At 34.9% G+C, this 12,480-nt stretch overlaps 1 protein-coding gene across 1 annotated transcript in view; it reads right to left on the bottom strand.

Moving 5' to 3' along the window:
- LOC146740851 (uncharacterized) overlaps positions 1 to 10,384 on the bottom strand; it is a 30,670-nt gene extending 20,286 nt beyond the window's left edge. The window contains exons 1-20 of the mRNA XM_085501850.1: positions 10,371 to 10,384; positions 8,687 to 8,752; positions 8,193 to 8,270; positions 8,035 to 8,103; positions 7,514 to 7,585; positions 7,097 to 7,174; positions 6,835 to 6,906; positions 6,642 to 6,713; positions 6,263 to 6,334; positions 6,045 to 6,131; positions 4,711 to 4,788; positions 4,221 to 4,355; positions 3,615 to 3,743; positions 2,978 to 3,109; positions 2,327 to 2,464; positions 2,036 to 2,179; positions 1,229 to 1,444; positions 1,006 to 1,077; positions 654 to 722; positions 104 to 172 (exon numbers count right to left, since the gene is read on the bottom strand). Coding sequence (XP_085357976.1) covers positions 104 to 172; positions 654 to 722; positions 1,006 to 1,077; positions 1,229 to 1,444; positions 2,036 to 2,179; positions 2,327 to 2,464; positions 2,978 to 3,109; positions 3,615 to 3,743; positions 4,221 to 4,355; positions 4,711 to 4,788; positions 6,045 to 6,131; positions 6,263 to 6,334; positions 6,642 to 6,713; positions 6,835 to 6,906; positions 7,097 to 7,174; positions 7,514 to 7,585; positions 8,035 to 8,103; positions 8,193 to 8,270; positions 8,687 to 8,752; positions 10,371 to 10,384 — 1,862 coding nt within the window. The remainder of the gene's footprint in view (positions 1 to 103; positions 173 to 653; positions 723 to 1,005; positions 1,078 to 1,228; positions 1,445 to 2,035; positions 2,180 to 2,326; positions 2,465 to 2,977; positions 3,110 to 3,614; positions 3,744 to 4,220; positions 4,356 to 4,710; positions 4,789 to 6,044; positions 6,132 to 6,262; positions 6,335 to 6,641; positions 6,714 to 6,834; positions 6,907 to 7,096; positions 7,175 to 7,513; positions 7,586 to 8,034; positions 8,104 to 8,192; positions 8,271 to 8,686; positions 8,753 to 10,370) is intronic.
- Positions 10,385 to 12,480: the final 2,096 nt, after the last annotated feature.

Raw genomic sequence — 12,480 nt, 5'->3', positions numbered from 1 at the left:
GAATCAAACAAACACATACCCATGTTATGAATTTAGTTCATTGAATCATCTTCCGTCATCAGATGCGTTTGTTTTGTAAACATAAAATAACAGTAATACTCACAAGTATGAAGCTCCAACATCGTTGAACGAGTACGGCGATAATGTATTTAGTGGATTACCTGTCAGGTAACTATAAACATACACCGATACAAAATATTATTTCTTTAGATTAGCGCCGAATTTTAGTTCAATTCACAACTCTTTGTGCATGTTTGTTATTTTAACTGTACATCACAGCTACAGCTTTTTTAACATAAATCTCTCTCTCTCTCTCTCTCTCTCTCTCTCTCTCTCTCTCTCTCTCTCTCTCTCTCTCTCTCTCTCTCTCTCTCTCTCTCTCTCTCTCTCTATATATATATATATATATCACGCGACAGCATTCATGAAATCCGTTTTTAAATCACAAATATACATTGAATGTTGACAACTATGCAGTGGAAGTATTGTTGACATGACCCACTGGATGACTTTAAATATTCTCCAGAAAATTAGATTAGATGTTATATTCAGGAAGACTTCTGACTACTCTTATCTGTGTTTTATATTGATAAGTAGCAATACCATGGTCCATAATTTTATTAAAACAGATAAGAATGCTACTTTACACTTACATGAACGATGCACTGACACTGTCAAATGCATATGACGCAATGGTTGATATGTCGTTGTTTCGCAGATCACTGGAAAGAACAGATTTCACAGATTACAACAGGTTTTGTGTAGCATTATTTAATTGTCATGTGTTTTACAATGTAAACTTTACATATAAGCTTAACATATTCATAAAGAACTTCCAAACATGACGTTCGGGCTTATAACAACGAAAAATGTTTGCAACATTTGCAATGGAAACAAGGCCCGCCAACTCTTCTGCAATACGAAGCGATATTAAAATGTGATTGGTCGATCAGAACTCAAACTGGCATGGCTAGGATTCATTGAACATTAAAGTTATGTACTTACAGAATGTAGCCAACAGTCATATTTTGAAAAGTTTCGCCAAGTAATGCTGTAATTCTGTTGTAAGATAGTTTACTGTAATAAAAAGCGAAAGGTTATCAATCATATAGTGATGTTTGTTTTGGGTTCATTGTTTACGCACATTGCATATCAATATATAATGGAACACTTGACAATTGCTTGACTTTTTATCAACATGGACAATGTATATAAATAATATACTCACAGCCAGTAAATGTTATTGTTCACAAAGTCACCGCCTCTTGGTAATGATGTCAGGTGATTATTTGATAAATCCAATCTGTACATCGATGTTATATGATCAAAAGTGCCGGGTTCAATATACGCAATTGCATTACGGCTTAAATCGAGAATGTCCGTTAGAGGGCAGTCCTCGAAAGATGTGCCTAAAATACGACCAAGTTGATTTCCGTCAATGTAGCTGCCAAAAAAACAAACAAAAAAAACAAAAAAACAACAACATCAAAACCATGTATTACACAGAAAGAGTGAAATGTTCAAATAACATTATTTTACATATAAATAACAGGTGTACGACGAATATATAAACTACTGAAACGAGATTTGAACTAACGGCACCACAGTAAACACGTGCACATCACTATACCACTTTAACCGTCCCAGAAATGAAGTATCCAAATATAATGTGATTTATTGTAAAATAAAAAAAAATGTTTCAACATGAGAAATACTAAAAACCCATTATTTACGTGCAAGGAATTAGGTTCCCGTGGTATTTCTTTATTGAATAAAACTGCAACAAATACACAATTTTTCCTGTACGATAAACCACATATTGTTGTGTGTTTTTTAGCAAGTATCACTATCAAATAATTTTAAAATTTTAAAAAAACCTTCAAAATCATCCACTGTGTAATTGTAATTGGTTCAACACAGCTTTGATGGATTGAGGAGATAGACTGGAATGACCATGTTACCATATGACTTGACGACAATGTCTACTGCAATGAAGACAGATGTATACTAAATACAATACTTCTTCAATACTCACAGATTAGTCAGACTTGTGCAATAATCAAACGCTGTATCTGGGATGTAATCGATAACATTGCCAGACAAATCTAAGCTAGTTAACTGAGTCAGGTTGTAGAATGGATTCTCGTGAAGAAAGCGGAAATAATTATAGTCCAATGAACTGAATGAAAAAGACAGTTTAGAAATCAGTTATTGATATTGGTTTTCATATTGCGATGATACGAGACAACAAAAATAAGCAAATGAAATGAACTTGGTCATTTACAAAAACATCCTATGCAACTTAAACGATGATCGTTCAACTTACATTGTTCTGATGCTGCCAGGAAATGTGTTGTTCTCTATTGATATAATATCATTACTATCAAGATTCAATGTTTGCAGTTCTATAAGTCCAGTAAATGTTTCAGCTACTAGAAATGTCAATTTATTGTTCTGCAAATATCTAGAATAAATTATGATACAATTAAAAATTCATTGCAAAAGGCAAGTCAACCATTAAATCTAACTTGTGATATTTAGATAATAATGCAACATAAGTGATCCTTACATCTGGTAATGTCGGTGCGTTTTCAAAACCTGCGTTATTTGTTCAAAAATGTTAAACGTTCAATCCTAATCTTGTCAAGATAAGTTTTTTTTACCACTTTTTCACCTACCCATCAATACACCGGTGAGTTGGTTGTAAAATTTGGAAGCACAACGTACATGTTAAAATGAGCTTAAATAACTTGCGTCGCCAAAAGCCCGAATTTTTCAAAACCACATATAAATCAATAACTTAAACCGATTTTGCGAATGAAAGAATTATGGGGCCAATGTTCGCTATCATATTCAGCTTTAGTGCATTTGTTGTACGTACTTACAATGGAGTTTTCTGTAGCATGAGCTGAAACAATACTGTAGTCAAATCATCAACTCAACAGTTATTGCCAACAGTAAGTCTTTGATTACTTACAGATTAGTAAGACTGGTAGAATAGTCGAAAGACAAATCAGGGAAATAACTAATTAGATTATATGACAAATCCAAAGTCCTCAATGTGCTATCACAGTCATCACTACAATTGTAGAGAGTATTTCCAAGGTAGCTGAAATGAATACAATTGACAATAATTAATGATCAGTGTCACTCACACGTTTGAACTAATTATTTGTAGGTCAAATGGAAACAACTTGCCCAAACATAGATCTTTGTATCTTGTACATTTCTACCTTGATGGGAATTTTTGTTTATGTAATGAATAGTTTTTACTAAACAACATTTTTTTCGTAAGTTAAATTATTATTTTCAATAAGTCCAACTTCCTTAATAAGTCACTTGTATTGATATGATTTCCAAACAGACACTAATAGTGTTTGTAAGTTTTGTCCACGAGGACAACAAAATATGAAGATCTTTAAATACAGAATTTGAATAAAATCAAATAATTATAAATCACGTATGTTAAATTTAGGGTTAGTAAAAACAACATAGCCGTTATGCGACGTATACAACTTTCTAACAGACATACCTACAAATCAAAATATTACAGTATACAGGTGTAAGTTGGTAATATAACTGCTACCTCACATACAAAATTACGTAATACTCACTGTAAGTCGGGAAATGTGTTTATTTCTGTGAATGTAATTCCGTTACCAGCTAAATTCAGCACCTGCAGTGTTGCCAAATCGGTGAATGTCCCAGTCCTTAGAAAGGGTAGCAAATTATAATGCAGATATCTAGAATAAAATAAAAATACGTAGTTCAAAACTTTATAATTGATTCAGTTGCTGTATCACCCCTCTCTGATTAAGAGGATGCTCTTTGGCATAGTGAAGATATATAGTGGCAATACATAGTCTTCTGATATTCATGATTTTAAAATTCATTCACATGTATATGATTTACGGTAGATGCCTCACGAGGAGCCGAATGTAAAAACTTGTTATGAAACACGTACTTGATTGTATGTAACTTGCTCTAACTGATTGAATTATCGGTTGCATTCTGCACGTCAAATTATGTTATTCAAATAGGGTAATCGTTCTCAATGTGTGACTTATGATAAGACGATATTCTTCTTTAGAAAATATGTAATGTTTAGCTATTCAGAAAATAATATAGTTGTCAAGAAAACAGATATTTTTCTTCAATAGTATATACATCTGTGTATGCACATTTGTACATTTGTAAATGAATATTTGAATGTTACTTACAATTCTTGTAAATAACGTGCTGTTCCAAAGAGTTCCACGTTGTACTTCTTCGTATTATAGTACACTAAATTTGTAGCTGTGTATTGGTCATCAGAGTAAGTAGTCATGTTACTGATGTCATTATGATCAGCATGTCTAAAAAATTAGAAAGTTAATCAATGATGTAAACACAAAAACATGAACAATACAGCGAAGTTTAGATGTTTGTCCTCGGTGGCGATGTAAACTTACAAAGTCCGAGCCCAGCTTGATCCCTCAAATAATATTTTCGGACAACCCAATTTAAATTGAAAGATCGACACATTTCTGAACCATATAAAATATCCAACTGAAGTATTACATAAACTGTTATGTTTGATGTTCATTCACATACACCAGTTTCTATTTCTTTGAAAAATCTTTCAACGTCTATAACACATAAATGACAATATTCAATTGCCACATAGTTATACGGATAAATGGTACATTTTCAAAAAATACAGATACCTACAGATATCGCAAACTTGTATAGGATTCCCCTTCAAATAGAGCATGAGGAAAATATGGTAACTTATTATCACTGATAAATCTGGGTGACAAACATAGGATAAGAATACTGTTAGATTGACCAAATACTAATACACTACGTGGCATAATCTAGAAGTATATAATACACAATTATAATAACAATTCCACATAAGAAATCAATGTTGTATAACACATTATATAGTGTATTTTGTTTTGTTCTGAAAAAAACTCTGGTCGACATATTAAAATTAACTCAAGTGTTTAGCTGTTGAACTAATTATTCTACTCTACCACTTGTTATGGGTATACGTTTCTCATTTCGCTGTGACTGGTGTTATTCTCCTTCAAACTGTTAAAGAACAAATGTCTCTAATATTCACAGGAGTTTACGATATTTGTTATAAACTAATATGATAATTCCCCAAACGGAAAGGCGTGTCATTTTCTACATGTTTTACGTTAGTAGTCTTTTTTTTGGTAACAATCGGCGTTTCCAATAATAATGTAATTGAGAGCCTCTATAGTTGAGATCAGTTTCTTTATTTCTGATTTTGACGCCGAGATCGCTATTACACAGTTCATGCTTACTGATTCTAATGAAGTATATTGACAGCTTCAGAATTAATTAGTCATATGACTTTTTTGAAACTCACAAAACTTATTGGCGGTCCAGCCACTATGTGGTTTTGGGTACTGATCTGTACCATTGTGGTTTCATTGTTGCTCGGTTTCAATTTGCGAATTGATTTCTGATCACTGTTGTATGGGCAAAATATTTCTATGCTGTGAATTACGAGATGCACAATAATAACAGTATTTAAGACAAATTTATTAAATAAGTTTGCAATTGATATTAGGCATTTGTTTATTATAGTGTACATAGTGCACCAAAGAGCCACTGTCATGCTGACCAAGGGTGAACGAGAATGATCTCGATTGTATTTATAGAGAGATTAATGTTTCAAAATCTGACAGGCTCTTTGAAATAATGTGTGGACTGCATCGAACAGCATTTGCCTTGTATACGAAAAGTGATATATAACTCGGTTCCAGCAACGTCTGATGCCCGCAGACCATCCTTTAAATATCATTAATCCTAACTGGATTATTCCATTATTTACCCAAAACTTTTATGTTGATGATGATTTATGATGTTTGTTGATGATGGTATATCATCATTTTGCAGGATGTATACAATTAAAACGGTAATTGTCTTTGTAATTACGAACTGTCATTGACACTATACAAGCCTTATGCTATACTGTTAAAATATTCTCAAAGAATATATATTCTGTATAGAAGATTATATTTACTTACAGTGTTGTTAGATCGTTAGATATTCCATCGAATGCATCATATTTGATCGTTGTCATCTGATATGGAGCTTTTTGTGAATGTAAAACCCTAGATAAAAAAATGAAATATGGAACAAACGACATTAGAACATTCACTTAGTGCTTCAAAGTGGACTGTTTCACAAAACTTATTAGTACATCCTCTCATTATCATTAATATTGCAAATTTAATATACTTACAATGTTTGCAATATTGGCATCGTGCTGAACGACCTACTGGTAAGTACTTTAATGTAATTGTGGTTCAAATCTCTGTCAAGAAATGAGACATATTTACGGCACAATCACGACTTTTGAATATTCCTGGATAGTCTCAAAGGAAGGTAAATTCTTCTCACATTCTCACATCTATAATATAGCATTGGTTGACAATTAGCGATACTCTTTGTTCATTATTTGCAGAAGCCCCCCCCCCCGCCTCAGATATGTGCAAAATGTATACGAATATATCAGTTTAGCCCAAACTAAACTTGTTGAATTTATAATTAGAAATAGAAAGACTAGAAAAATTTTAGAACTGTAATGTAATGTAACAAATAATAATTCTTTGTATACATACAAATGTAGTAGTTTGGGCATGTCATAGAATGTCCTCCACGGTGTACTTCTTAATTCATTGTCATGTAATTCCCTATTGATAAAAAAATGTTTACAATGTTTTTGTTCACCTAGGAATATCCATGTTTAAAATCCAAGAAAGTGATATCATAACACTGGTGTGAATTTTAAATACAACAATGGATAGCACTTACAGAATTGCCAGATTACGCAGCTGACTCAAGGCATTGATCGAAATGTAGTTGATGACATTGTTACTCACATTCCTGTAAAAACGAGAAACCAGTCCAGTTTAATTATAACACGAGTATTAGATTTCTTAAGGTCAATATATCGAGGAACTGGCGCAAGCATTTATTGTTGGTTTGTGACAAATGTCGAGGTCGAGATTTACAATTACAAACAAATTCATACTGCACATACACGCAAAGTTCAGATAAGTGATTGGTAACTTACAAGTGTTGGAATGTTGGACTGGTAAGTACGGCAAGATTTGTTTTAGTTATCCTTTTAATCTTGTTGCCATCCAAGGATCTAAAATTAGGATAATGTAACTTTTATTTCAGATATTCCCCAAATACTAGGGAGTGAAATGTTGCAGTCATCTTGAAAGCGTACTTCCAGGTAAAAGTAATAGATAATTTCCCTTACTTGAGATATGCAAATAAGGTAATAATGTAAATTTAAAAGTTGAATGTGTGTGACTACATTCCTGATAGTAATACAAGATAATACATCTATATCTTTTTAATGTTTGTATTAATATTCACATGAAAAATGTTAGATGGTTTATATACCAATAATAAAATTACATATATATAAGCACACAGTGGACTAGAAAATGTACGACATTGTCAGCAAAAAAATACTTACAAAAATGTCAAACTATTCATGTTTTGAAGAGCTGCATCTGGTATTCGTGGGATATTATTATTGCTAAGTCCGCTGAAAAATACACATATTTATGATTACAAAGATGTTGAATTGTATTGTATTGAATTGACGTGTCTCGTTAGGAATTAATGTATGTTTTATATACACTCGAATAAATAAAAACTTATTCGGCATGTTTATTACTACCATCATTATCTTTGTCTTTTTGACAGAATTTCCGTGAAATAATTTTTCACTTGATAAACATTTTCAATATTTTCATTTGTCCAGCATTTTGGTAAGCAATAAGTGAAATGATAGCCAATATGTTCTCGTGCTTGTATATGCATTTCATTTATTAAATTATCACACATATATAGCCTATAGAATATTATGGATACACTCAATGATAAATATGCAAACAGATTTCCGTAGATAAGACAATGTTACAAACAATAATATGCTGTAGATTATACAGATGCTGATTATAAATAGTTTTACCACAGATGTGTAATACTCACAGAAACTGAATATTGGTATTACTGAACAAACCATCCGGAATCCAATCTATGTTATTTTCCATTAAACTCCTGAAAAAGTAGATATGTTCTCACTTGCATTATACTGTCTTCATGGAATTTGACGATAAAACCATTTGAACCAAAAAAGTGGTACTCACACTTTCTGCAATGTACTTGGCCAAACATAATTTGTATAGGTAGCTTTAAATATTTGTATCTGATTTCTAGATAGATCTCTGAAAGAATAAAACCCAAAATAATGTCACTGCACTATTAGCTACTTGATAACTACTTATCATGCCCATATAGCATAATAGCACGTGCATGCAAATTAATCGACTTGTGGTTTTTCAAAAGATATTGTTAGTAACTTAATATACTTTTGTATTAGTGTTTTTATTCTAGTCTTTACATAAAAGGCATAATGCTATGAATGTAACAGAACATTATCCCGAAACGATATTGTAATCCCCAGTAATTAAACAAAAAAGTCATGCAAAACACCTGACAAATATTCTACAAGAGACAATAAAAACAGCAAAAGTACACCACATGAAGTCAAAATTGAATATGTACACACATTTGTTACTGTTTGTAGTCAAATCAAATAAAACGTGAACATGCAAACAAATAAAATTGTGAATAGACTTACAGATATGTTAGACTGGTACAAAAAGATATATCAGGTATCTCAACTATCTTGTTATTATGAATTGTCCTATTGGGAAATATAGAAAACAGTTAAATGGTAGTTACGCTTGCTTAGTCTGATGTCCTTATTGTTATCTAAACATTGTAATTTGTTAGCCGAGGTAAACTAAATATTAACGACAATCACATATTTTCCCCATACATTCAGATATTTCATTGAGAATGTAGTCAATGAGAAAAAGCCATTGTGGCAATGATTACATTTCCTTTCACTCGACAATAACTATTGTTCATTTATAACCCGGACATGGTCCATGTTATTGTTTACTTATTTAAATAATATGAAATTACTGTAAATATGTTAAAAGAGTGTTCTAGTGTTTGGGTTACTGAAACGGCATTGTGCGTTTTACGGTAATGCTTTCATTTCCGCCTTGGTCGTTGCATTGATTTTGCGATGAAGGATTTTGTAGTGTAGAGTTTGTGTTTTCATGGGATTATAATTACCTATGGCCACACAACGTCTGGTGGCGATCGTATATGTTTTGTTTCGAATGGTTATTCATCAGTTAGTCAGCCGATAACTGTTTAGCATTACAATCGCACTGTGTGTGTTAAGTATAGGGGTTGTGTTTTGTTAATTATTTCCTCCACTGAGACGAGAAGTCTTTGTTTGAACTTAGTTGATTATGTATCTTTATTTACTTTGATAATTTGAATTCTGTTCGAATGTCATGAATGTAATGTATTTGAAAGACCGACTAAAATGTGGGCTGTTTATGGCGTGTGGAACGTGAAGGAGAGAGGCTAGAAAGTGTGACCTGTGAACGAGGTTGTCAAGAAACTGTCTCTTCGCGCGAACGACATTTTGAAAGTGGTAGTGGCGTTTTCATAGCTGTGGCTAAAATCAAGTGAAGTGGCGGAAATTGAGGAAGGAGGCCGACCTGGATCCGACAGAAGACTCGCTAAGGGGCCCCTCCATCGATGGTATGCTGAGTAATCGACGGGACTTGATGGTAACTTGGAATTCGCCGATTTTTGTCGTTGACTAGCCTGGTGCTGGGAACTACGTGCGCGTTGAGCACTTTGCCGTGAGTACACACGTAACACGTGACAAGGGACTGAATCGATAGTGATTGTTGTTTTCAGAGCTCTATAAAAGTGGGTTGGGCTGAAAGTGGTTATCATTTGATGTATTTTAATTGTGTCTTATGACTACCTGTATTTCTATGCTATTGTGAAATGTTTGTTTGAGTGGAGAATACAGATTTGCCATGTTTATTGTTGATACTTGCAACACGTGTAGAATTGTGCAATTATTGTTGTTGATGGTGAGTGAATTTGTACGAGTCACTGTGAAACTGCCTTGATCCATCCCGGACCTATCACATTAAAGTGTTTGCCCTGGTTTATGTCCAAGTTGTTTAGAAATTGGAATCTGGCCGCGGTGTGGTATAAAACGGGTTGTTTATGCATTTTAAAAGTGGATTGAATCAGTGGCATATCACTGTTATTCCCACACGTGGACGTTGATGCTATATAACTGGCGCCTACGTGTTGGGGGTCATATAACTGGCGCCCGACGTGGAGGCCTGTGGTGGATTTAAAAAAAATTGTTTTTGGCAGTAGATTCATGCAGAGTTGCTTACGGAAATTCAAGTGTCCTGCATTCAGTGTGTAAATACCTGGGGGCAGCCATATTGGATTGTTGTTGTTGTTTACATTGATTATTGCTGTGTTGATATGTATTTAACATGGTAGGCCTAGTGCGTAAGCTATGCCCAATTTTCTAATTTTTTACTCCAAATACTTAGAAATTTTGGTACGATTTTGTTAGTAGTGATTAGTATTGCAACTGATATTTTGTGGATGCAGCGAGTGATGTACTGTTTTTATTGGTGGTGCTTTGTGGTGATGTGTTAGTTAGTGACAGATGTGTATAGTGCGCCATCTAGTGTTGACAAATTGTATGACCGCTAGTAATAGGCACTGAGCTTTGTTGTTGATATATATTGATATAGGATACTGTTGTTTAAACTTTTCTGTCATTATTTTTTTCTATTAAGTCTTTGTGATAGGAGGATTGTTTGTTTAGTTGTTCCATGATGGCTGACAGGGAACAGGAAATGATAGATGAGGAGAGAAGTACTGAAGGGAATATTTATGATACGCCAGCCAATCCAGGCATGTGGAATACAGCGCAACTGAGTAGAGAGAAGGAAGAGAAAAAGAGAATGTTGGCTGAAGCAAATCGTAGGTTGGATGAAGAGGAACAGGCAGAGAGAGATCAGGAACTTATGAAACAGGTAGAGTTGACTTTGATAGCTGAGGAGAAAGAGAAACGGAAACAGGAAGCTGAACAGCGATATCAAGAATTGTTAGAACAGGAAAGAGAGAGGCGTAGGATTGAGAGAAGACGCCAGGATGATATTAGAGCTGAATATGATTGCTCTGGACAGGGGACAAGTGTTGGCCACCTGGGAGCAAGGGGTGTTGTTGTTGATGAGAATACAGTTCTACCTGCTGCTGCTGCAAATAGTGGAACGTATGCTAAGCCCCCTGTACCTACTTTTTCAGGTAGTTCTGATAAGAAAGGGGAGGTTTCTTTTCGTAGTTGGAAATACCATATTAGATGTTTACAAAAGGACAAGCATCTATCACTCAGCACGTTGACTGCAGCAGTTAAGAGGTTAAAAGGAGATGCAGGTGATTTTGTTATGAACTTGGGGGAAGATGCCACCCTTGAGGAAATATTTGAGGAATTGGAGGTTCCGTATGGTGAGGTTGAATCGGGTCCTATGTTAATGGGAAGATTCCACAGAGAGAGTGCTCAACGTGAGATGGAGGATATGAAGTCTTATGGACTACGGTTACAACTGGCTTTGAATAATGTGAAAGAGAGAGGGGGCATACGAGCTGAAGATGTTGATAGAACGTTATGCACTGCTTTTTGGTTTCATATGAGAGACAAAGACATCAAGCAGGCCCTAAGGCATAAATATGATGGCATATCAACATTTAGGCAGTTGTGGAGTGAAGCTAGGAGAGCTGAACAGGAGAATTTTGAATGGGGTGGAGGAAAGACCAGAAGTAAGCCATCTCTTGCTAGAGCACATCAGACAGTGGCAGGTGATGAGGAGGAGCCTTCTAACAGTCACCAACAGACAGTAGGTGATCATAAATCTGATAACATAATGAAACATCTTCAGGCTACTACACTTGCTGTTTCTCTCATAAAAGAGCAGATAGATAAAATGATGGTTAAACAGTCGCAATTGGAAGAGGAAATGGTAGGTCGGAGGGAGGCACCACCTGTTATGGCACCGCCATTGAGTGTAGCAAACCCATTGGTTCAGCCTACTCCAGTGTATTCGGCAGGGCCAGCCGTGAACGTGACTGCACCAGCAAGGGTTGGGCCCTGTTATGAGTGTGGATTGTTGGGACACCTACGTAGACAATGTCGCTCTAGGGGCGGAGTCAGAAGGAAGGGACCAGTAACCTGTTATAATTGTGGAGAGAAAGACCACATTTCCCCTGATTGCCCTCATCCAAAAAGAAAGGCAACACTGGGACAGGAACAACAGGGACCACCCCCTTCAGTGAATCAAGGATTAAAGGCATGGCACAGAAAACATAAGGTGAAACAAGTGATTGCAGCAAGGCAGGGAAGGAAACCTTTTATGATGAAAGAAGACGTTTGGAAGAGACTGGTGGGCAGAGCCCCAGAGGAGTCGGTGTATGTTAATGGTGACTTGGTACCCTGCTTAATTAATTAATTGATACTGGATCCCAGGT

Source organism: Saccoglossus kowalevskii, chromosome 7 (genome assembly GCF_978046115.1).
Source record: "Saccoglossus kowalevskii chromosome 7, keSacKowa6.1, whole genome shotgun sequence".
Classification (NCBI taxonomy): domain Eukaryota; kingdom Metazoa; phylum Hemichordata; class Enteropneusta; family Harrimaniidae; genus Saccoglossus; species Saccoglossus kowalevskii.
Note: the sequence above shows the minus strand (reverse complement) of the source record. Positions and strands in the feature narration are given on the sequence as shown.